The following is a 25,043-nucleotide window of genomic DNA, read 5'->3' as shown; positions in this document are numbered from 1 at the left end:
TGAAAATATATAACTGCTTTTATATTGTAGGAAGGGGCTACCTGACAAGGGGATCATCATAGTTGGGGGGTCTTTGGCACTAAAAAGCTTGAACCAAATGCAACAGCACAGTAACACACTAAAAAAAAATCATTAACATATTGTACAGATAACTTGCTAATTTTGGCAGTTTGAGATAAATACCCTTACAGAAAAACTCCCATGTATTATCACTAACCTATGGGCCATTTAATAAATTGTCTAAAGACTAATCGTCATAAGCAAAATGGACAAGAGATTCAGTAAACCTAAACGAAGTAGGTAATCAACGACGTAGGCATTAGATTAACATTTTGCGGGAGAATTTTAAGCATGTGCTTTATGATAAAGTTTCCAGTGATCAAACATGTTGAGTAAATCATATTCCTCAAGAGAATGTAAAAGTTACGCTAAAAGCTAAACACTGAATATTACTCTAACTAACAGAGTGTGCACATCTTTGCACCGTATGTTACGCTGTACAGCTTTACAAGGAAGTTGATGCAAGAGAAACAGATGAGTTCACAATGAGCTTGTTTGAATGTATTACATGAGCGCGCGGTAGCCATAACATCGACCTAATGTGAATTTGTATCAACAACTTGCAGCAAAGATTCTTCCAAAACGAAGTGTTTGATTCTGGGGGATCTTTGATAAGACGTCACTTAACTAACAACTCGTGTAATACATCAGACATATAGCGTGTAAACCGTTGTTTCTGAACGATTAACACGATATATTCTTACCTTTCAAATTTTCCGCCATCTTCCGACCGCCGCCAAAATTATAGGATTGAAAGGCCGCTAGCTGATTGGACGTGGCACAGTCTGAGTGACGGTTTGGTCAACCAATAGAGACAGAGTATTTAAATCGCCAACTGTTTATGGGAAGTTTGAACAAAACGTATGAAAGATTTTGGAGGAAATCATATTCATGCTTTTTTAAAAACTCTTTATACCTGGACTTAACATATGTTACATGCATTCTCAGTTATTTTAGCTCCCCTTTTGCTCATTTATTTCCTTTGTGATCGTTCACAAAATCTGAAGAGACTTATTTGTATGTAGTCGATACTGAAAGTCGATATGTTATTACTTTTATACCCGAGGCTTTATTTTTATAATATCGGGGGGCATTACAGATTATAAATTGTGTTATTCTATAAAAAAAAAAAAAAACGCTTTTAATTTGCCTTTCAGCGTTTGTGAAGGCGGGGCTAGAGTTTATCCATCGTCACGTGACACATAAATACTCCAGAACCTCCGGAGAAAGTCAACATATGTTTGATGGGCGTTTATAAATATTATAGGTGCGTATATGCATTTAATTTAACATTTGCATGTAACATTTAGCTTAAACTTTTGACTTTTCAGATTTATTTTCTCTCTCTCTCTCAAAATGCACAACAGAGAGGAGAAAAGGCTTAAACTGCGGGATTGAGAGACCGGTTTGTCAGCTTCATGTAACGTAACTAACGTTACTGCATAAGCCACTGAGTACACAGAATTGATTTTGAACGTTTTGTTTAGGTCCTACACGAATAAGCATTTTAACCGATGACTAGTCTTGTTTGCTTTAATTTGCTTTTATTTGCTTTTATTTTTTGAATCAAAAAGTACCGGTTGACCCATTTCAATTCAATTATGACCTTCCCTTATGTTGAATTTAATGATGTTTATGTGCAGGCATCATGTCGTCCAGCATTGCTCAAAATCTCCGGATAGCAGCTGTTCTTCTGGTGTTTCTTGTTCTTATAGATGTGATTTCACTCGCATATGCAGATAAGGTACAGTTTCTCCCTGACACATCCATTACATCTATGCTCTCCACATCTATGCTCTCCGAATTTTACCAAATGTGTCCCACTTATGTAAAAAGATGTCCTTTAAATTTAACTTTCTTAAAATGTTGCCTACACAGAGTTATGAAGATGTGCGTTGCAAGTGCATCTGGCCACCCTACAGAAACATCAGTGGACATATCTACAAAAAGAATGTGTCCCAGAAAGACTGGTGAGACAGACTACTGTATTGACAAAGAACTGTCCAAACAGGGCTTTGTTGTCTGTAGAGGTTATTATATATAGATCAATAAATTCTTACACTATTTTCAGCTGTCTCAGAATTTATTGTTAATGTATTGGGTTGTAGCAACTGTCTGCATGTGGTGGAGCCCATGCCAGTGCCTGGCCATGATGTGGAGGCCTACTGTCTGCTCTGTGAGTGCAAGTATGAAGAACGAAGCAGCAACACCATTAAGGTATTGTGCGACTTCCAGAAATCAATAAATCCTACTTTGAATTAAAAATGTTTATTATAATCTGCTTTTATGCCTTCATAATCTAGTTGTCCACTTTAAGCTAAATTGAGGAGTATTAATATTTTTTATGTATTTCCCAGGTGACCATTATAATCTACTTGTCAGTGGTTGGAGCTCTTCTGCTGTACATGCTGTTTCTACTTCTAGTTGATCCTCTAATCCGCAAACATGATCCGTACACCATGCCACTGCAGAACGAGGAGGATTCTGAGGTTTGTGCACATTGGGGTTTGTATTTTACAGAGATGGAAACAGTATAGACTTTGACTCAGCATAGAATTTGCATTGACTTGACTTGAACTTAAATGAGAGTAGGGGTGTGCGATATTGACAAAAAATTATATCTCGATAGCAATGCAGAGGAAACACAGAAGCTGCATCTGAAGTGGCATTTAGATGTATTTACACACTGTTAAATGCAAGACATGAATGCATTTAACCTGAAATTACAAATGCATAAATAATGTTTTGATATATTAAACATAAAACGTTGAATAATGATTTTTGAAATGATTTAAAACATGAAAAAAATCAAAAAAAAAAAAAAAGAAAAGAGAGAAAAAGCCGAAATGTGAAATTAAAACCGCCAGCAGGTGGCAGCAAATCACTGTTAATAAGCGAGTCATAGCGATTGAACCGAATCATTTAAACGGTTGATTCGTTCAATAACGAAACACCGTCATGTTGCTCAGAGACACAAAACAGAGCTGTGGCTGTATTCTTTGTGATCATTCTAAATGCATTTTAATAGACTGAATCATGCAGTGAAAGAAAACACACTAAATGCGCACGCACTAGTCTAGACTTCACGTAATGTACGCGTGCGCTCTTGTAGGGATGTTTTGAATGGTTTTTGCAAAATACTCGATCATGTCAAATCGCACATCGTTAAACCAACAATTACGATATTATCGCAGACGATATATATCGCACACCCCTAAATGAGAGATTTTTGAGCAAAACAAGTCTTTGGGTCTAATAAGAGAAAATATTTTCTCGTTCTCACACCCACAAAAATGAAGATGCATTTTCTATTAAATGCGTATACATGTTGGCGCCGATAGCCTTGTGGACAGCGTGTCGACATATGCCACAGTTGCGCTTCAGGTGTCCCTAGTTCAAATCCCATCTTGTTGACCATTCCCGATCCCATCCCCCTCTCTCTCTCCCACTTGCTTCCTGTCATATCTCCACTGTTCTATCGTGAAAAATTGAAGAAAAAAAACACACCAAAAAATATACATAACAAAAAAAGTAAGTTATTAATTTTTTTAGTTAAATGGTCCCTCACTTGACAACTTGTAAAATTGCTATTTTATTAGTTAAGTAAATGGTATTAAGTTTAAAATCTTTTAATTCAAGTAAAACATAACATACTTTAATACTACTGTTTATGACTTAATGTTCAAGAAATAATACATTTATATATATAGAGAAAGATTGGAATAATTAACATTTTTAAGGTTTTTTGAAACAAGTATGTTCGCCAAGGCTACATGTATTTGTTCAAAAATAAAGTAAAAACAGTAATATTATGAAGTATTATTACAATTTAAAATCACTGTTTTCTGTTTCAATATATTTTAAAATGTAATATATTCGTGTGATGGCAAAGCTGAATTTTCAGTGTCACATGATCCTTCAGAAATCATGACATTCTGATTTGCTGCTCAAGAAATATTTCTTATTATTGTCTTATATTACTGAAAGGGTAGAATTTGTTTTCTTAGGCTTGTGAACATGTCTGATAGCAGACTTGGGACAAAGAATCATATTTTTTTAAATCACTTTTGTAGATCATTTGCTTAAGTTAAGGAATATTTTTCTATTTTTGTTGGGTTTAGGTATTAATTTTGTGCTTTGTCTCTCCCTACAGGATGTGAAGCCCCGTGTGGATGGTTCACAAGGTCATGGGAACACTGTGCTGGAGAGGGTAGAGGGGGCTCAGCAGCGCTGGAAGAAACAGGTCCAGGAGCAGCGCAAGACTGTGTTTGACCGCCACAAGCTGCTCAGCTAAGCCCTCAGATGGACTCCAGCTGGGAACAAGTCTAACAGGCACCACTGGCTGAGACCACATGCATGGTGGTCTTATAGTTTCAGCTTTTATGACAATATGTTTTATCAGTGGGCCTGCATTATCATTAGTATTATAATCTAACCAAGACTGACTTGGTTGATTCCAGCTTTCAAACTGAAACTGTGAAAACATAAAGCAACTTGTTTAGTTGCTTGCTGTTAACATAGATATAAATGAAGAGAATCAGCCAGCTCCAGTTGGTCTCACACCCACGGTCACCTTTACATTTCTCACACAATAACTTGAATATATCGGTCCTGTCACTATTTTGCTTTGAAATAGCATTGCAAAGGATGAGATTACATGGAAGTGTGCCGTGTGATCTGGGAGTACTGATGTGGACAGGTATATATAATATAAATGCGCTTATGAATGTGTAAAATGTCATTGCACTGTTGTAGTTTCACTTTGAATTACCACAAAATGTATTGAATGATTCCTAGTTTATTTGTTTGCAAGCTGATAATACCGTTCAGGATGGCACATTTAAATGTCAGATTATAATGAATAATTATAAATAAATGTATACATTTATAATAGTGAAGGAATAAGTGGCTTTAAGTGATCAGCACTGTTGAATAGTATATCATAAGCTTCATAAGCATATGCTTGACACTTTTGTTGGATTTTCTGATTTACAGACATCCAGAAATATTGATTTTGCACCTCAAAATGTGTAGGAATTTGAAGGTCTTTGCTTGACTATCGTATTTGCTGCTATAATAATTGTCCAGTATGTATCCAAACAACTTGCAGCTGTTTTACAGCTGAAATATTGTTGCTTATGTGAAAATGCACTAAAATGTTAAATATATAAAGAATGTTGCCAACTTTCTTTGTACAGCTTTTTTCTTGAGAAAATTCACTATGGGTAACGCTCATCTGCTGTTTTGTGGAGTAAATCTACTAGGAAAAAAGCCTGGCATATTTCAATATCATTTTATGTGTCCTTATCTGTGGTGTTGTATAAGCAGCTGAATTTCTCTTACAGAACTTTAGTCATTCTCTTTCTTCATCTGCTGCACCCCAAGGCCGCCCATCCCCTCCTCCACCTGCCTCCGCACCCCCAAGAATGGACACTGACTGCCCGTCTATATATATCCCTCAGAAGGGGCCAGCTGTGCCTAAATGCTCCCTTCCCCTCCAATGTCTGCTTGTCTGGTGTAGGTTTGCAGCAGGGGCCAGGGCCAAGAAGGTACACTGTGCCTTCTCAGAGAGGGCGAGATGGTGGATGAAGTTTAGGACCATACTAAAGATCTGACCTGGACTTAAGAAGACCAAGGATTTGCTAAACTAGGAATCTCATTTCAGGTTTTGGCTATTTTTTTGTGAGGGAATTGAGAAGACTTTACTTTTGGGAGATTCAAAATGGAGTCGGGCGGTGGTGGTGGTGGGGTGGCAGCTTTGGCCTCGTTCATCATGAATGAAGAAGAACTGAAGAGAAAGCAAAGGGAGAAACTCAAGAAACTACAGGCCACAGGAGGAAACCCTCGACCGCCACGTTCCTTGTTCTTCTTCACGCTCAAAAACCCTTTCCGGAAGACCTGCATCAACATTGTGGAATGGAAGTATCCTTCAAACTTACATCCATTTTAGTTTCCATCCTTTTGGACTGTGGTTTGATGTTTGTATAGTTTTGAATCATAATTGAGATGGGTGTGTTTTAGAAAGGCATCCATCCCCCAGAGAGCTGGTTTAGCATGCATGTCAGAAAAAGCATGCAACCATAACTCTGATCTGTCTTACTCAGCGTCTTATGTTCAACAAAACCAGACTGAAATATTTGCTCCATTATAGATATCTTCATCTGTGAGGTGGAGAAAATAACAACAGACAGTTGTTTTTCATAATCCCCAGGTTTAGTGTGTCTTAAGGTGCTGAAATCTGTGTCTCAGTTGTGAACTGAAGGTGTTAAGCTTTTGTTATGTCAGCCTCACCACGGTCAATTGGAAGCAGTTGGATCAGGTCTTTACATGGAAGATGATAAGGATGAACCCCAGCCTATTTACAGCCAGTCAGCAAATGCACTATTAATAAGACTTTAAACTAGTGTTAATCGACCCTATTTACAGTTTTTATTGTTTTTGTTTCATAGGGTTTAGATTGGAAATTTTGTATATGTAAATACAATTAAAATATTTTTAAGAATCTTTCATAAATACAAGTTCCTAAATTCACAACAAGAACAAAAATTGACTGTTGCCTTTCAGAAAAAGTTGGAAACGGCTTCTTAACTTCCTCTTTGAGACCAGCCTTGGAGACAAAACTGACATACGCCGCAAACATTTGCTTTACGAAGTGAAACTTTCAGTTCCTGATTAGTTCATTAAGCAAGACACATATAAATATAAATGTGAATAGAAGATTTTCAAGTAGAAGTGTTTTAGCTTTTGTACTGAGGTGAATAGGAGATGTAATTTTGGAGCTCTTTTTTTTTTTTTTTTTTTGCATAGGTGTATTTATACAGTTTAATGATATTCTGGTTGTGTACAGCTGTTGCGTGGGATCACTAGTGGACATGATTCTGAGCTGGCAGGGAAATTCTGATTCCACCCCCTAGTGGCAGAAATTCACAAATAATTACAGTTCGTTGGAGACTGTGAGTCATGTAGTTTAAACTGAAACTGCAATAATTGATGATTATCATATTTCTTATTGGACATGCAATCATATATTTTTTATATATTCTGTCCTAGTAAATGTTTACTCTGAGGTAAAACCACCTTTACTAGATGGTTTGTGTGTCAGTGATTCTAATTTAGCTACTGAGCAAATAACTACCCAAAGTCTCTCTTTTATTTAATCACCAAAGCCAGTTTTACATGTATTTGGCTCTGGTTAATTTTTGGTTAAATCAGACTGATGCAATCCGTACTCGTATCCACCCCCAACTTGAATGTGAAAAATGATTACCTCCATTTTCCAGTGGTTGTATTTGCCATGTCTACTCATTGTTTTCCTGAGCAGACTCCATCAGACCCTTTGAAATCATTATCCTGCTAACTATCTTCGCCAACTGTGTAGCTCTGGCTGTGTTTCTGCCCATGCCTGAAGAGGACACCAACAACACCAATTTAACATTGGTGAGAAGTTCTTAAACTACAATTACCATAGGAGAACATATATGTTAAATGAATAATCTCTGATTACAGGTAATTTGAAGTAGTAACGTTACATCAGCTAATTTTGAAAATAATGCACAGGACAAATATGTGATTTGCATAAGCTCTTAAGAGTTCAAGTTAGATAGAATTATGGGTTTATGTACCTAGAATGCAATTTAGAACATGTTTTACAAACTGAAAATATACCGTGCTAGCAGGTGCTGTTTTGTGTGATGAGTTTTATATTTAGTCTTTGATTTGAGATGTGCGTGTCCAAAAGGTACAAGTGAGGCGTTTATAAATACACTCAAATCTCAGAAGGGGATTTTCATGATGCATCTAATGAGAAATTAACATAGATTCTAGTGATATGACTGGTCTGTCCCACATTGAGAGTCCACTTATTGCACAATGATGAGATAATTTTACCCCATGTGGAAACAGAACTTTGCTGTTCTGCTCTTTTCCTATGCGTAACATTTTTTGTTTCATCTACTGCATATAAACACTTAAAGTAATGATAAATCCTCTTTACACAAGCTTATTTCATGACTCAAGCTTTGATGGTATGTAGGTCACACACTCTTTCCACTTTCTCCCAACCCAGCTTAATATGCAGCTATGGGTCTGAATTTAAATAAATGAATATATGTTTTTTTTTAACTCTTGAGTTTGTATCTTGCAGTTCTCACAGTTGTGGGGAAAAAATTGTGACCGTCAGAATTGTGACTGTATCATGTTTTACACCCCATTAATCTCTCCTATATTGTTTGTTTCATTGCAGGAGAGTCTGGAGTACATCTTCCTGGTCATTTTCACTCTGGAGTGCTTCCTAAAGATAGTAGCATATGGGCTTTTGTTCCATGAAGGAGCCTATTTACGAAATTGTTGGAACATATTAGACTTTGTCATTGTGTTCATGGGGTAAGATGACATTTAGAATGTCCAGAAGCCATAAATGAAACACAATTGTCCCCTGAAATGTTTTCCAAAATTGTCCTGAACTCATTTTAACCATAGATTTCTTTTTCTGTAGAGTTTGAGGTATTAATAATACAATAATAGCTGACATTTAAAAATGTATTGTTTAATGTTTCTTAAATAATAGTCCTTTTAAATTGCCTCTGCAGGCTCTTCACACTTGTCGTGGACACCATCGACACATTAGCAGGAGTTCCCAAAGAGAAAGGAGGAGGGTTTGATATGAAGGCTCTTAGAGCATTTCGAGTCTTGCGACCACTGCGGCTCGTATCAGGAGTTCCCAGTAAGACTTTTAAGCACCACAAGTAGGGCAACATAGACCTTTATGAACATGCTTTGTTAACTTTCTTGTAAGATTACAATATAATCATGTCTTTGTCGAATGTTAAAAAAGCTGGTGTGTTAAAAGTGTATTTGTTGTCATCCAGGCCTCCAGGTGGTAATGAGCTCTATTCTGAAGTCCATGTTGCCCCTCTTCCACATTGCATTGCTGGTCTTCTTCATGGTCACCATTTATGCCATTATGGGTTTGGAGCTGTTCAAGTGTAAAATGCACAAGACGTGTTACTACCAGGGCACTAGTGAGTGTTTTGAAACTTTTGAGATCTTTAAACATACAAAGGGAATCTCATAATTGACAACAAGTTTTGAATATGTAACAAAGATACCTTGTTTTAATGATAGCGAATTGACAAATCAATGCCAGTACTGTTCAACCTCTGTTTCAGATATCATTGCCATCAGGGAGAATGAGAAGCCATCGCCCTGTGCTCAGGCTGGACACGGGCGCCGCTGCACCATCAATGGCACTGAATGTCGGGCAGGTTGGCCTGGTCCCAACTTTGGAATCACCCATTTTGACAACTTTGGCTTTGCCATGCTCACAGTCTTTCAGTGTATCACAATGGAGAGCTGGACTGATGTTCTCTACTGGGTAATTACTTATGGACATGATAATCCTCCTCTTTACTCTCTTTACATTCATTTATATTATCAGGCAATAATTAAACTTTTCTATGCTAAAGTTTAAAAATTAATGATGGGACACTATAAATTTAACAAGCAGTATAGGCTATATATAATACAATTAAATTATAGTGACATTCAGACCAACAGCAAGATAACAAGGCTGATATTCAATAGACAAAAAAAAAAATTAATAGTGAGTAACTTACATCTTAGACACAATATTTCCAGTTTTTTTGCTCTGATCAACAAAATAATTCCAAATGAAGTCAAAGCAGAATTAACTCGAGACCCTGTTTTTCCCACACAATGCGTCTTGCATTGCACTGCTTTTTAATAATTTGACTTTATAAACGTGCTGGACAACCGTGTATGACCTTGCATATTTTGCAACGTCTCGCGCATGACGTAGCATTCAAGAAATCAGCGCTCAAGTTAAAAGAAGTTCATTTTATTTTGAATGGCGTCTCTAGACCTCTTTTTTGTCTCCAAGAAAGACACAGAAATTGTGTTGTATTCCTGAACGAGTCAGTGTGTTTGAACTAATTTGGTTCGATGACTCATTCATAACAGGCACTTTTCGCCACCTACTAGTGCAAAGATGTAAACTGCAGAAAGAGAAAAATTCCGACAAATAATGCACAGACTGACCGTTTGTCAATGACAGGATTTTTGGAACAAATCCAAATTTAATGTTTGTCAAATCTAGTGATGATTTTATCTTTTAGATTAACGATGCCATGGGGAATGACTGGCCCTGGATCTACTTCCTGACTCTGATACTTGTGGGCTCCTTCTTCATCCTCAACCTCGTCCTTGGAGTACTGAGCGGGTATTAGCTCTAGCTATGTTTTTAATAAAAGGTTTTAATACTAACTGCTTAAAGTTTGGTTAACAAGTTTGGAAGTCTTTATTATTATTCCATCCAAATACACTCTGACTGAATGAGTCTACTGAAATGGTTTATGGGAAACAGATCTGTTTAATCGAATTAAATGGCTCATCTTAACTACTTGAGAGACATAAAAATACAAGAATATCACATGACCAGGAAGCCATTTCAGCAAACTCAACTACATGGTTAAGTGGCCTAACTGAGACGAGTTTTTCCTCGATGCAGGGAGTTTACTAAGGAAAGGGAGAAGTCACGGTCACGAGGAGAGTACCAAAAGCTACGAGAGCGACAACAAATGGATGAGGATCTGAAAGGTTACATGGAATGGATCACTCATGCTGAAGTGATGGATGGCGATTCTGAGGGTAATGGTGCTATTACAGTCTTTTTACATATGTGTTATGTTATTCTATCGAACTGTCTGTCTGATGTCATTCAAAAAAAGCACAGGAACTGCATCTTTAAAGTTTCTCCCTGCTTTGATTTACTCTCCAGCACTTCTTCTTCTTAGAAAGGACACTGATTCAGAGACAGACGGTTTATACCAGATGGAGGGGATCAACAGGGTGATCTATTTCTAGTGAGTGTGCAATCAAGAGCAAAAATATGCATCATGATTTAACCAAAGACTGATTCTTCATTTACTGTGTAATCCGCAGCCGTCTCGCACGCCGCTGGAACATTGTTTTACGGAGAAAGTGTCATGTTTGGGTGAAATCTAAATTCTTCAACTGGTGGGTTCTCCTTGTTGTGTTACTCAACACCCTGGTCATTGCGATGGAGCATCATAACCAGACTGAGGGGTTAACAAGTTTTCAAGGTATGTTCCATTAAGCAATACATGATTCCCAACTCCTATTTAGTATTTAAAAGTTGTTGTAAGGAATCTTTCAAATAGAATCATTCAGTAATTCTAGTGATTTTATTATATATTTATTTTGGTGAATGAAGTAAGATCTTGATGAGTCTCGGTCCTGTTTGCAGACACTGCCAATGTAATTCTACTCGCCTGTTTCACGATTGAGATGGTTATGAAGATGTATGCATTTGGTCCGAGAGCCTACTTCATGTCCATCTTCAACCGATTTGACTGTTTTGTGGTCACGATCGGAATACTGGAGATATTCTTGGTTGTGTCAAACATCATGACACCACTGGGGATTTCTGTGATGAGATGCATACGACTCCTGCGCTTATTCAAGCTCACAAGGTATGTTCATTTATTTAAACCTTAAGTTATTATACATTTCCAAATAATTTCCAAATCTTACTACCATCTGTCTTAACGTCCTTATTTTCCTGCAACAATTCACAAGAACTTTTACTCTGAAGTAATGAGAAGAGTACCTTATTAGTACAACTACTTTACTTGCTATCTTCGGCTTTTGCCCAGGATTTTACGCTGTGAAATATATCATTTATTTATTAAATAAATATTTTTAAATTTTTATTTTATTTTATTTTAATTTAATGACCTCTCATACACAAAATACATGTTTCCTTCACCAAGACTGTTATTTCCTCTCATTGGTCATTAGGTACTGGACATCACTTAATAACTTAGTGGCATCCTTACTCAACTCAGTGAAATCCATCGCCTCCCTGCTCCTGCTCCTCTTCCTCTTCATTGTCATCTTCGCCCTCCTGGGTATGCAGGTGTTTGGTGGGAAATTGAACTTCCCTGACAGAGTGATTCAGCGCAGTAACTTTGACAACTTCCCACAGGCCCTCATCAGTGTTTTCCAGGTACTTCAACTGCAGTTTTAGTGAAATTGTGCTCTGATTACAGAAGCTGTTTATGTGAGGTTGGGCTTTGTTTTCAGGTCCTAACTGGAGAGGAGTGGGACTCCATCATGTACAATGGAATCATGGCTCATGGTGGACCTCAATCCCCAGGAATTCTTGTCAGCATTTACTTCATAATTCTGTATGTCTGTGGAAATTGTATCCTTTTGAAGCATATGTCATTATTTTCATGTCCATGTTATGAATTTGTCAGAACTGATTGGAGATGATAAATGAGAATTCAGTGTGTTTAAAAGAATATAGCAAAGCACTCAATATAAAATAAACATTTGCAATTGTTTCTGCTGCTAAGTGAGAAGTATTTCACAACCAGTAATTTTGTATTGTTGCAATAAGTTTGTTTGGACTTTTCCTTAGCAAGCCGTTAAATAGTCGTTCTCTTGAATGTGTTCTTGGCTATCGCTGTGGACAATCTAGCCGAGGCTGAGAGTCTGACAGCAGCACAGAGAGAGAAAGCAGAGGAGAAGGCCCGAAGGAAACTCATGAGGTAAAAGAACAATTAATTAATACTTTTATTTCATCAAGGATGCATTAAACTGATCAAAAGTCATATATATTATATAGCAAATGTTTATTTTTCAAATAAATGCTGTTCTTTTGAACTTTTCTTCATAGAGTCCTGAAAAATGTTGCAGTTTCCACAAAAATAAAATAAAATAAAATACGCAGCACAATTGTTTTTGACATTGATAATAAGAAGAAATGTTTCTGGAGTATCAAATCAGCATAATAGAATTATTTCTGAAGGATCACGTGACACCGAAGTCTAGAATAATGGCTGCTGACAATTCAGCTTTGCCATCAAAAGCACAATTACATTTTAAAATATTAAAATAGAAACAGTTATTTTAAATTGTAATCATATTTCACAATATTACTGTTTTACCTTATTTTTGATCAAATAAATTCAACCTTGGTGAGCATAAGAGACTTCTTTTAAAAACATAAGGAAATTTTACTAACCCCAAACTTTTGAATGTATTTGCATATCTATATATTACTAAACAACATTTTGTCTTATGTTTTTCAAATAAGAACATTGCCAGAGAAAAGTGAGGAGGAGAAGGCCCTGATGGCTAAGAGACTAATGGAGTCCAGGTCAAAAACTGAGGGAATGCCCACCACAGCAAAGGTACATCTGACACAAAAGAGCTCACTGTGCTTATTTTACATAAACCTACTGCAATACTTTACTAGTTGGCTTTCTGTCTAGTCTATTAGGATGATTCACTACATCAGGTCTTCAATCAGCCACATCAAATTTTAGGCTCTGATGCTAGGCTCTTATTGTCTGCTAAATAAACAAAGTGTAAATGCCTAAACAAGTTTCATGTTTTTGTCTCTAGCTCAAGATAGACGAGTTTGAATCAAATGTTAATGAAGTGAAAGACCCCTTCCCTCCTGCAGACTTTCCAGGTAAGGCTGAAAGACTCTAACACAAGACTTTATATATCATTTGAGGGCTCTGCACTTCATAAAATGCTGGCTCAGACTTCACAGTACCTCTCTAAACATGTAATGGATGAAGTTCAAAGATAGCTGATCTATTATAAGTAAAATGTATTATTAGCTCCAGCCTCCAAGCTCATTTATGGAGCACATTCAAACCACAGGCCTGGCTATTTTCATTTGATTTTCGAGCTGTGCAAAATTGAATTAGCTTCACAGCATAAACGGCTTTGTGATCAATGCTAATCCAAATAAATCTTATTTCACACAAGTAGATCACAAATAAGCATAATGTTTTTGAGTAGACCATGCTATAATCTTTCTCTCCTACTCAGGTGATGATGAGGAAGAGGAACCAGAGATCCCGATCAGCCCCAGACCCAGACCCATGGCTGACCTACAGCTGAAGGAGACAGTGGTGCCCATGCCTGAGGCCAGCTCCTTTTTCATCTTTGGCCCACAGAACAAGTGAGGCTTTATGGCCTGATTTATAATACCATGTAGACCACTAAAACTACATTTAGAACTAGACTTTAACAAATGGCCCCAAAATGATTTACTAATGCTGTTTGTCGAAAGGTTCCGGAAGCTTTGCCACAGGATCATCAACCACACGACCTTCACCAACATCATCCTCCTCTTCATCCTCCTCAGCAGTATCTCCCTGGCTGCTGAAGACCCCATCGACCCCCATTCATTCCGAAACAAGGTACCAAAAACTTTGATTATTGCGTTAACTGAACTATTAGTTATCCGTTCATAAAAATGAACATTCATTAATTCATTTCACAGGTCTTGGCTTATGCCGACATTGTCTTTACAACTGTCTTCACCATTGAAATTGTGCTAAAGGTAATGTGCTTGTCAACTTGATCATGCTACTTTCAGATTTGTGCTTTGGCTGACATTTAATTCAGCACTGACCTGTGTATCTTTAGATGACGGTTTATGGAGCATTCCTGCATACTGGCTCTTTCTGCCGAAACTCATTCAACATTTTGGATCTCATTGTTGTGGGTGTTTCCCTCTTGTCCATGGGCATGGAGTAAGTTCAATAATATTTGATGTTGTTTCAGTTTTTAGTATAAATTACCCATTATTTTATTGCTTTGACAAGGATATTTTTTTCTTAAACAAGAAACAAGGAATATATAAATAAAAAAATATCAGTTAACTGTTCTCGCACGTGCATTATTCTGCTGATGACCACCAGCAGCATTTTTGCACATTTTTCAGTATGTACGAAAAACGTGTGTGAGCCATTTCTTTTAAATGAATCAAACACGTGCAGATTACAACTGACTTCATATAATAATGTGTAGTGAAAGAAACACATTGCAAGTTTCTTTAGCAGTATTCTTTAAAAAATAAATGAATTAATCATACAAGTGAAGTTTTAATTAAAATACAGTGAAGGCCACTAATTGAATTGCATTATTGTATTGCAGGTCGAGTACTATCTCAGTGGTGAAGATTCTCAGGGTGTTGAGGGTACTAAGACCTCTAAGGGCCATCAACAGGGCCAAAGGGTTAAAGGTGTGTATTCATTCAGCATCTTAACTAAAAAAAACTGCTTTGATTTGTGATGTGGCGATTGTCTGTGTATTTAAATATGGATAGCCGTTGGTTGGTTTAGGGCCAATCTTCAAAGCATGATACATATTAGGCACTAAATATTATCAAATCTTCTAAATATTAATCAATTTTTCATCTCCAGCACGTGGTCCAGTGTATGTTTGTGGCCATAAAGACCATTGGTAATATCGTCCTGGTCACCATGCTCTTGGACTTCATGTTCGCCTGCATTGGAGTGCAGCTCTTCAAGGTGAGACAACCACCATATTGTGCTATAAAACCCTGTGTTTCGTTACTGTATGCTAAACGTATTACCTTTAATTAGGGCAAATTGTACTATTGTACAGACCCCCTTCAAAAGACAGCAGAGGAGTGTCAGTGAGTATTTTTTGCCACATTTCTTTGAATGTTGTGCTTTTTCCTCCTCCTGTTGCTGCTGATATGCATCTAAAACTTTGTTCTTGCATTTGGTTTTTCTTAGGGGAACATTTTTAAAGCATGTGCAAAACTCTCTTCATGACATGGAGGTCCATCAGCGCGTGTGGGTCAACAGTGATTTCAACTTTGACAATGTCCTGAACGGCATGCTGGCTCTCTTCACCATCTCCACATTTGAGGGCTGGCCAGAGTGAGTGTGTGAAAATCTACTCCTATTTTCATCAGTCAAGAACATGTTTCACACAAAACCTTCCTTCACTCATCTTCAACAGGATCCTATATAAGGCTATAGACTCAAATGCAGTAGACACAGGCCCTTTGTACAATAACCGAGTGGGCATCTCCATATTCTTTATCATCTACATCATCATCATTGCCTTCTTCATGATGAACATCTTTGTGGGCTTCGTCATCGTCACTTTCCAAAAACAAGGAGAGCAGGAATACAAGAACTGCGAGCTAGACAAGAACCAGGTAACCAGTGTGATCTTTGATGTTCTTCACATGGGATTTGATCCAGGAATTTGTGTGTATATTGAATGACAGATTTTAAGTAAATATCCTATTTACAGTATACTGTACATCTGCATTTCATATACCTGGTTTAACTCCACTTTTACTGTATATACAGTATTTATCAGGTTTATGATGTTAATGCAACTGGGCTTACTGTTTTGTAATTTTATAATCATCTTCTCTTTCCGTCTCACCCCTCACCAGCGTCAATGTGTGCAGTATGCACTGAAAGCACGTCCGCTCAGATGCTACATCCCGAAGAACCCGCACCAGTACCGCGTTTGGTACTTCGTGACTTCTTGCTATTTTGAGTACCTCATGTTCTTTCTCATCATGCTCAACACACTGTGTCTTGGAATTCAGGTAAGCAGTTAAATAGAAGTTACATTTATTTACAGCTAATGATATACACTACTGTTCAAAGGTTTGGGGTCAGTGAGATTTATTTAAAGAAATTAATACTTTTATTCAGCAAGGATGCATTCAATTGATCAAAAGAGGCGGTTTAGTCATTGATAATGACATTAAAAAAACATTTTAACAGTTATTTAAATAGGAAGCAATTATTTTCAATTGTAATAATATTTCACAATATTGCTGTTTTTTTTTTTTTTTTTTTTTTTTTTTTTTTTTTTTTTTTTTATCAAATTTTTGATCAAATAAATGCAGCCTTGATGATCATTAGAAATCTTCCTGATTTTGAGTGGTAGTCTAATTCAGTCGATATTTGGATTTTTTTTTAATTACTGGCAATGGGTTATAGGGGTGTTTTTAAAATTGATTAGGTGTCAAATTTATTATTTTCCATTATTTTAGTAAATATTATGTAATTTTATTGATGCGTGTAATATGTATTATCTTTACATTCAATTTATATTGCCTTTAATTCAACCATTACAAAACATTGACATTTACCACTGTTTTCAAGCCAATAAAGTAAAGCTTAATCCCATTCAGTCAGTACGTTAGTCAGAACAATATTCAGTCTGTATAATAGTTTATAAAACAATTTCAAAATGGCTGCTTTGTTAATGTGCTGTCTCTTCTCTCTGTGGTACAGCACTGCAACCAGTCCGATCATATAACCAAACTCTCTGACACTCTCAACCTCATCTTCACTGTCCTGTTCACTGGCGAGATGATCGTCAAACTCATTGCATTCAAAGCAAAGGTACTCCTGCTTCCTCCATATGAAACTGTGTGAGAAGATGTGCTCTATTTTATGACATTGTTGGTATTTTGTGTGTGCCATGACACAGGGTTACTTTGGAGACCCTTGGAATGTGTTTGATTTCGTCATCGTGGTCGGTAGTATTGTTGACGTGGTCCTCAGTGAGGTTGATGTGAGTATGACAATAATCTGAGACTCCAAACTTATTTAAAAATATTGTCTAAGTGATTTATATGTTGTGTTAATGTCTCTACAAAAGCAAAAGCATTTCAAATGGCAACCAACAATGGCTTGTATTTTAAACCCGTATTTAGCGATACATGAAGCACAGACCACAGCAAGCAGTCAATATCAGCATTAGTGCACAGGAGGTACAGATTTCATCAGCTCCGGCTTAGTATTCTTCTCATTCAACCAACTTTACTCATCAGTGGCCATTGATGGGCCCATTTTCATGATTCATTTCACATGTATTAATGAACCACCCTCTTTCCATCTCTCACAGCTGCTTAATACACACCGCTCCACATCTCCAAGAGTGATTTGATGCACTTTTTATCGTCTATATAAGTAACCACTTGTTTTGGAAGTGTGATTCATAATTTTTGTCATTCATAAATGTTGATGTTTGTCTCTTATTCGCAAGATGCATTGGCGTTTCTCTCATGTCATCTCTCATCCATCATCCTGACTTCTCATCTTTCTGTTCTCAGGCTGCGCTGGATGCCAGTGGAGGACTGTGGTGTCTACATGGTTGTGCGGTAAATATCATTCTGCGCTGCATGGGACAGACACTGCTCACATTATCTCATACTAAACGAAGAGCAAGGAGAACTGAATTTGTTAGACAGCCATTAATAATACTGATTTTATGGCTCAATCAGCAGATTCCTACTGATGAAAAAAGAAAAAGCTTTTTAAAAAATGTGCTTAATTTATTGCAGATTTATTGTCTCACTGTGCTTGCCTAAATGGTTTGATTTGAAGGGTTTGTATTCATTATTCCTTATTCTTTATGTAATTAATTTAGGTAATGTCTCTGTCTTGACTGTATTCATGTTTTTAGAAGCTTAAATATCCACAAATATGCATGATACCAGATTATGGTGTAGCTATGTATTTTTGCTTTATATGATATTATATGCTATTATATTATATTGTATTATATTACATTACTGATGGAAACAAGTGAAAAGAGTCTATTCTTTTTTCAGGAAGTGAATCCAATGCAGGCAATAGCTGTAAGTACATAATCCTGGTTTGTTTTCTTTGTAAACACTTAAAAAATGTCCACTTTAATATTTATAGGTGGAACTAAACATTTCTCTCATAATTCTACTCATTCTTAGGATGCAGAAAATGTCAGAGTTTCCATCACGTTCTTCCGGCTGTTCCGTGTGCTGCGTCTCATTAAACTGCTCAATCGCTCAGAGGGGATCAGGAACCTTCTGTGGACCTTTATTAAGTCCTTCCAGGTCAGACAAAACAAAAGAAAATAATTATTAATAATAATTATATCTAGTTAATAATATAACGATCATAAAAATGTATTTATTTATTTTATTATTTTATCATTATCTTTTAATGAAAAGTGCTTTAGCTTTAACTGAATGTATCTTACAGTCTATGATGATGTGTTTCCTGCTTCAGGCACTGCCTCATGTGGCTCTTCTCATTGTCATGCTCTTCTTCATCTATGCTGTCATAGGGATGCAGGTGAGCTTCACTTATCTGGTTTCCTTCAGTTGTTTAAATTTCCTGTAGTTTCTCTCATTCTTCTTATGTATTTTTTCTTCAGTTCTTTCATCCTCTCTTTCTCCTTCTGTTTATAGATGTTTGGTAAAATTGCTCTGGTCGATGGTACAGAGATTAACCGCAACAATAACTTCCAAACTTTCCCTCAAGCTGTATTGTTATTGTTCCGGTGAGTCAACAATGTACTGAGAGAAATTCTTTTTTGCTTGTTTGTTCTTTAAAGGGGTCATATGCTGCGATTTCAAGTTTTCTTTTCTCTTTGGAGTGTTACAAGCTGTTCATGAATAGATAAGATCCCTAAAGTTGCAAAGACTGAAGTCTCAAACCCAAAGAGATATTCTTTATAAAAGTTAAGACTCGTCCACGCCCTCCTAAAACGCCTCGTTTAAACACGCCCCCACGTCTACGTCACTGTGTGGGAAGATTTGCATAACGCCGCCCAAATGTTCACGCAAAGAAAGAAGGCGTAACTTTTATTCTTGTTGTAGTATTTTTGCCGCCGTTGCCATGTCGTGAAGATGCTGTGTGTGTGTCGTGAAAGCGAAACTACTTTGTTTGGCCTTCCAAAAGAGGACACGACTAGAAATCAGTGGTTAAGTTGTATTTACAACATGTTTTTTTTTAACCTTAAACCACATAAACACATTTCATTACACCAAATACACAAAATAATATTCTTTTTTAGCAACGTCATATGACCCCTTTAATAAAAGTCATTCTTTGCAAACTTGAGAGCCCATATAGTGCACTCAACTCTATTTTTAGTCTAATAATCAGGTAACTGATGAATGTGTGGGTTCACAGTGTTGCCACTGGAGAGCAGTGGCCTAAAGTCATGCTGGCCTCTATGTATGGGAAGCTCTGTGATGCCAAATCAGACTACGGCCCTGGAGAGGAGTATACCTGTGGCTCCAGCATCGCTGTCTTCTACTTCCTCAGCTTTTACATGCTGTGTGCATTTTTGGTAAACAGATATGAGGCTCTTGTAGTCTTTTCCACGACATTCTAATTTATTGAGATGCACCTGTACATGGTAAACTTGGAAATCAGCTCAGAATACAGTATCCAACATTGCTGTTTGTTTTAGAAACTAAATCAATCTCTTCCTGTAGGTTATCAATTTGTTTGTGGCTGTCATTATGGACAATTTTGATTACCTCACTCACGATTGGTCAATCCTCGGCCCGCATCACCTGGATGAGTTCAAGAAGATCTGGGCAGAGTATGACCCTGAAGCAACGTGAGTTAAAGCACACAAGGCTCCAGTGCCAGTGTCATCTTATCCTGAAGTTAATTTTATGATTTTCCTTGAAACATAATAATAATAACATAGTCTTCTGTCCTTATAAAGGGGACGAATCAAACATCTGGATGTAGTAACTCTCCTGCGGAGGATTCAACCACCGTTGGGTTTTGGTAAATTTTGTCCCCACCGCTCAGCGTGTAAGGTAAGAGAATTGGCTTTTTTTTTGGTTCTGTTCAGAAGTTTGGGGTTGGAAATCATTTTGTTTTTTTTATGCTCACCAAGGCTGTCTTTATTTGATCAAAAATACAGTAAAAACAGCAATACTGTAAAATATTATTACAATTTAAAATTGCTGTTATGTATTTCAATATATTTTAAAATGTAATTTATTCCTGATGGCAAACCTGAATTTTCAGCATCATTATTCCAGTCTTCAGTGTCACATGATCCTTCAGAAATCATTCTAATATGCTGATTAGGTGCTAAAGAAACATTTCATATTATTACCAATAACACTGTAAACAGTACAATTAAAATGTAGAATTTAAAAATTGTAGAATTGTAACATTTTAATTTTGATCAATTCAGTGCATCCAAGTATTAATTAAAAAAAGTGCTGACCCCAAACTTTTGACCAGTAGTGTTTTTCAGTGAGTATTTCAAACCTGTATTTGTGAACTTCCACCTCAGCGCCTGATTTCCATGAACATGCCGCTGAACAGCGACGGCACAGTGACCTTCAACGCCACACTCTTCGCACTGGTCAGAACAGCTTTGAAAATCAAAACGGAAGGTGTGTAATTGAGATTACGTTTAACAAGCAGCTTATTCGCGGCATAGAATATAATTTACATGTTTCTGTTAGGAAACTTTGAGCAGGCCAATGAGGAACTGAGAGCCATCATTAAGTCAATCTGGAAGAGGACCAGTATGAAGCTATTGGACCAGGTCATTCCGCCCATTGGAGGTGAGATAGCTGTGATAATAATCATTTATGTTTAAGTCACATGTTTTTAAATACAATCCATGTCTGACTGTGATGTAATTTCGTTGGCTGTAGAGGATGAAGTCACCGTTGGAAAGTTCTACGCAACCTTCCTGATTCAGGAACACTTCCGCAAGTTTATGCAACGGCAGGAGGAATACTACGGTTACAGGCCTACCAAGAAGAACGCTAATGAGATTAAGGTGCACTTTATGATAAATGCTTGTAGTAAACATCATACAAAGGACACTTTTCAAGCAAAATACTAACAAGACTTCCATCTGACTTTGCAGGCAGGTCTGCGCAGCATCGAGGAGGAAGCAGCACCTGAGCTGCACAGGGCCATCTCAGGTGACCTGATCGCTGAGGATGAGATGGAGCGTGCCTTGGAGGCCGGAGAGGAGGGCATCTACAGGGTCTGCACTAAAGCATCTTCTTAAGGAAATAGACACAAGTAGATAAAGACGTCCATTTAGACTTATAGTCTCTGTGTCTCTATCCATGCAGCGGACAGGAGGTCTGTTTGGACTCAACACAGACCCCTTCTCCTCTGAGCCCAGCAGCCCCCTCTCCACACAGGTGACCAGCCAGAGGCCCCTGCAGTTTGTGGAGACTCGTCTGGAGGATATAGAGTCACCTCCAGACTCCGTCTTCCTCCCAAACACTGAGTTCTTCCCTGATAACATGCCAACAACAACCAACACCAATAACAATGCCAACTTTGTAGAAGAGTGAGTGGATACCTATAATGAAAAGTGCACTTAATGTGTATCTGTAAAGGTCACAATGCTCATTTGATGCTGTTTTTAGTATGTCATCCAGGTTTACGTTTGAAAACGAGTCACTGTCAGCTGCTGCAACCAGAAACTATTCATATGAGGACATAAGTAAGTGAAAAGAGTAGGTGATTGAAGAATTTTTTTTTAATAAATAATAAACAAATATATATTATTATTTTTTTATTAGAAAAATAGTATCTACTATTAGGACCTATTAATTACAGTATTACATTGAAAATAATTTTTTATTAAATGTTATTCATTTTTATTGAAAGCACTACAAATGCCACCATATACATTACTTTTCAAAAGTTTGGGGTCAAATGTTATAATTATACTTTTATTCAGCAAGGATGCAATAAACTGATCAAAAGTGACAGTAAAGACATTGTAATGTTACAAAATATTTTTATTTCAGATAAATGCTCTTCTTTTGAACTTTGCATTTATCAAAGAATCCTAAAAAAATCATGTTTTTACTTTACCAAAAATATTAAGCTGCACAACTGTTTTCCACATTGATAATAATCAGAAATGTTTCTTGAGCACCAAATCAGCATATTAGAATGAGTTCTGAAGGATCATGTGACACTGAAGACTGGAGTAATGACTGCTGAATTAATTGCATTTTAAAATATATTAAATTAGAAAATAGCCATTATAAATTGTAATAATATTTCACAATGTTGCTGTTTTTACGGTATTTTTGATCAAATAAATGCAGTCTCTTTAAGCATAAAAAGACTTATTTAAAAAGCATTTCAAAATCTGTTATAATCTGTCAAGCCATTTATAATATTTATACCGTGAAGAAATTCAGCTGATATGACAGAAATCGACACACTTTATTGTATAAATGACATTATTTTCTGTGCAACCAATAGGAGACTCCAGTTCATATGTGGGCGGGGCCTCAAGTGTTGATGACAGACGGCTGTCAGATTTCACTGTGAGGACCAATATCACACAGGTGTGGACAGGTTTCACATTTCCTGAGCTAAATACAGTACAGTGACTACTTGATATTCCTCTCTGACTCCTCCATGTGTGTCTGACTCTCTCAGTTCCCCTGTAACCCCTCATATGGGCCATCAAAGAACCAGAGAGCAGCAACAGAAGCTTCACCAGCCACCGACAAACTCATTCAGCAGGTAAATACACCAGGACACATCTCATGTACTTAACATTCATTCCATACCTTCTCAGGAGAGACTATTACACCATATTGTCCATGAATCCTCAGGCACTGAGAGACGGTGGTCTAGACTCCTTGGCTGAGGACCCACAGTTTGTATCTGTGACTAGGAAGGAGCTGGCAGAAGCCATTAATATTGGCGTGGAGGATATGGAGGGCATGGCTCAGGGCATCGTAAACGGGCAGAGTGGCAAGGTAACAAAACGTAAACGCCGTCCCATCCCAGTTCCACCCGGCACCAAGTCAACCAAACCCAAGGAAAACATTAGTGCTGTGTAGAAACATATTGAGACACATTCAGCAAATTCATGAGACGTCTTCAGCCTGAATCTTCTGCCATTGTCCAAAATCACAATTACTTCAGTTTATGAACAGGTAGTGCACTGGTTGTTTAGAAGGGTACTTTTTTCAAAGATGGTAAGAGAAATAACATATAAAAAGGGACGCCTGCCTGAACATGTTACTGCTATTTTAATGAGGTCTGGTGATTTTTATTTCTGATGGCTGTTCTGATTTAGGACTTGTTTTTTGGTGACTGAATTTACCGAACATCCTCAATAAAATTGTTCACACTGTTCTGTGAACATTTACAGTTGAGTGAGTTACATAAAACAGACAAATGCCTGAAAACCTTGTAATCTGTGGACATAGAGCCACAAAGGCAAGTCTTTTCTTTGGTTTGTCTACCACATGTACCTGTGGTTTCAACTTTTTTGTATTAAGTTATAAAATAATTTATTAAAGAATTATTATCCTGATATTTTGTTCACAGGAAAATCTTTAGCAGTTTTTAAAGGAGAATTTTAGAAGAAAAAAAAACATACTGTATACATAAAACACTGGTTTCTAAAAAGAAATTCGATTTTTGATCTTTTTCATTTCATTTCGTCTAATTTAAATGGAAAGTGTTTGCATGCTTGTGACTGACAGGACAAGTACAATATGCAAAGAACATCATTTGTGTTTTACACACTCACTTAGCAAATGCTTTTATCCAAAGTGACTTACAAATGAGGCAAGAAGGGCTTATAATGTCCGATAAAGGCTTAATGAAATGTTTTTATCTGCAAATTGAAGTACATATTTATGTTTCACATGAGCCTGATTAAGGATTGTTTTTTTTTTTATTATTATTATTTCATTTAACGGCTTGTATATTTGTTGTATAGTACAGTTGAGATGGATATAGGACAGTGGGAATGGGATCAGTATGTGACGCAGGCTGGATTTAAACTGGGTCCGTTTAGTTTTTTCGTGCACTACACAGGCACTGACACCCTTTTTCTTAGAAAAGGGATCTAGAGAAGTTTTCTAGGGACATTGGATGTAGACATTTACATGTGAAGCATGCACATCAAAAATACAATGCAGATACTTGGCTAAAATAACACTGAAAAAACAACAACACTGTTGCTTTAGAAAAGTTTTTCACTGAGCAACAATGTTCCAATTTTTTTAATCTTCTCAATGTAACAGCTGAAGTCCTCAAATGAAATCATTTTGCTCACTGACTATTGCAACATTGCACCTTTTTAAAGTATAGCTGAACTTAAAAGAATGTGTGGACCGATGCTACAAATTGACGTCTTAAAAGCTGTATTTTCTCTTGTATAAGGTCTGATCTGTTATTTCTGTTCAGCACGTTTTTATATTTCATTGCAAACTACAAAACTTCGATGGATTTGCATTTAGATACACACATTTTCACTTTCCACCTCAGCCTGTGTCTTGCAAATAAACATTTGTTAAAAGTGCAATTTAATAAACA

The 25,043-nt window shown here is 36.9% G+C and overlaps 3 protein-coding genes across 7 annotated transcripts in view; 2 read left to right on the top strand and 1 right to left on the bottom strand.

The window, feature by feature from the left end:
• Positions 1-840, bottom strand: part of LOC107669636 (histone-lysine N-methyltransferase SUV39H1-like) — a 7,629-nt gene extending 6,789 nt beyond the window's left edge. The window contains 1 exon segment of the mRNA XM_016461954.1: positions 765-840. Coding sequence (XP_016317440.1) covers positions 765-783 — 19 coding nt within the window. The 5' untranslated portion in view covers positions 784-840.
• Positions 841-1,250: 410 nt separating this feature from the next.
• tmem9 (transmembrane protein 9) lies at positions 1,251-5,239 on the top strand. 4 transcript variants are annotated; one of them, XM_016462024.1, is made up of 7 exons: positions 1,255-1,327; positions 1,428-1,485; positions 1,704-1,804; positions 1,939-2,030; positions 2,169-2,277; positions 2,418-2,549; positions 4,214-5,239. In XM_016462024.1, the coding sequence occupies exons 3-7, from the start codon at positions 1,709-1,711 to the stop codon at positions 4,352-4,354; spliced, it is 570 nt and encodes a 189-aa protein (XP_016317510.1). In that variant the 5' UTR covers positions 1,255-1,327; positions 1,428-1,485; positions 1,704-1,708; the 3' UTR covers positions 4,355-5,239. The 4 variants fall into 4 exon arrangements, with proteins under 4 accessions (XP_016317512.1, XP_016317510.1, XP_016317509.1 ...); XM_016462023.1 differs by having other exon boundaries at positions 1,428-1,514; XM_016462026.1 differs by lacking the exon at positions 1,428-1,485 and having other exon boundaries at positions 1,251-1,327.
• Positions 5,240-5,389: 150 nt separating this feature from the next.
• Positions 5,390-25,043, top strand: cacna1sb (calcium channel, voltage-dependent, L type, alpha 1S subunit, b). Of its 2 annotated transcripts, XM_016461946.1 has the most exons (46): positions 5,390-5,609; positions 5,726-5,982; positions 7,392-7,497; positions 8,303-8,442; positions 8,649-8,782; positions 8,928-9,080; positions 9,228-9,433; positions 10,194-10,297; positions 10,586-10,725; positions 10,856-10,940; positions 11,020-11,180; positions 11,345-11,570; positions 11,899-12,106; positions 12,184-12,304; positions 12,539-12,653; positions 13,202-13,298; positions 13,513-13,582; positions 13,951-14,083; positions 14,195-14,324; positions 14,408-14,467; positions 14,554-14,660; positions 15,064-15,151; positions 15,333-15,440; positions 15,516-15,568; positions 15,672-15,818; positions 15,901-16,102; positions 16,349-16,507; positions 17,205-17,315; positions 17,404-17,487; positions 18,029-18,076; positions 18,530-18,556; positions 18,665-18,790; positions 18,966-19,031; positions 19,148-19,239; positions 19,875-20,034; positions 20,183-20,310; positions 20,422-20,518; positions 21,007-21,109; positions 21,182-21,283; positions 21,377-21,504; positions 21,595-21,717; positions 21,809-22,032; positions 22,112-22,188; positions 22,965-23,050; positions 23,145-23,231; positions 23,324-25,043. In XM_016461946.1, exons 2-46 carry the CDS (start codon positions 5,783-5,785, stop codon positions 23,552-23,554), a joined length of 5,553 nt encoding a protein of 1,850 aa, XP_016317432.1. In that variant the 5' UTR covers positions 5,390-5,609; positions 5,726-5,782; the 3' UTR covers positions 23,555-25,043. The 2 variants fall into 2 exon arrangements, with proteins under 2 accessions (XP_016317432.1, XP_016317430.1); XM_016461944.1 differs by having other exon boundaries at positions 5,390-5,982.

This window comes from Sinocyclocheilus anshuiensis, unplaced genomic scaffold (genome assembly GCF_001515605.1).
Source record: "Sinocyclocheilus anshuiensis isolate Anshui unplaced genomic scaffold, SAMN03320099.WGS_v1.1 scaffold80, whole genome shotgun sequence".
Lineage (NCBI taxonomy): Eukaryota > Metazoa > Chordata > Actinopteri > Cypriniformes > Cyprinidae > Sinocyclocheilus > Sinocyclocheilus anshuiensis.
Note: the sequence above shows the minus strand (reverse complement) of the source record. Positions and strands in the feature narration are given on the sequence as shown.

Excerpts from the sequence above, each read along its gene's own strand:
- tmem9 (XM_016462026.1), top strand. The coding sequence starts at position 1,709 with ATGTCGTCCAGCATTGCTCAAAATCTCCGGATAGCAGCTGTTCTTCTG. Across the intron at positions 1,805-1,938 it reads CACTCGCATATGCAGATAAG|AGTTATGAAGATGTGCGTTG; the intron begins GTACAGTTTCTC and ends TTGCCTACACAG. Across the intron at positions 2,550-4,213 it reads AGAACGAGGAGGATTCTGAG|GATGTGAAGCCCCGTGTGGA; the intron begins GTTTGTGCACAT and ends CTCTCCCTACAG.
- cacna1sb (XM_016461946.1), top strand. The coding sequence starts at position 5,783 with ATGGAGTCGGGCGGTGGTGGTGGTGGGGTGGCAGCTTTGGCCTCGTTC. Across the intron at positions 7,498-8,302 it reads ACAACACCAATTTAACATTG|GAGAGTCTGGAGTACATCTT; the intron begins GTGAGAAGTTCT and ends GTTTCATTGCAG. Across the intron at positions 14,468-14,553 it reads CCATTGAAATTGTGCTAAAG|ATGACGGTTTATGGAGCATT; the intron begins GTAATGTGCTTG and ends GTGTATCTTTAG.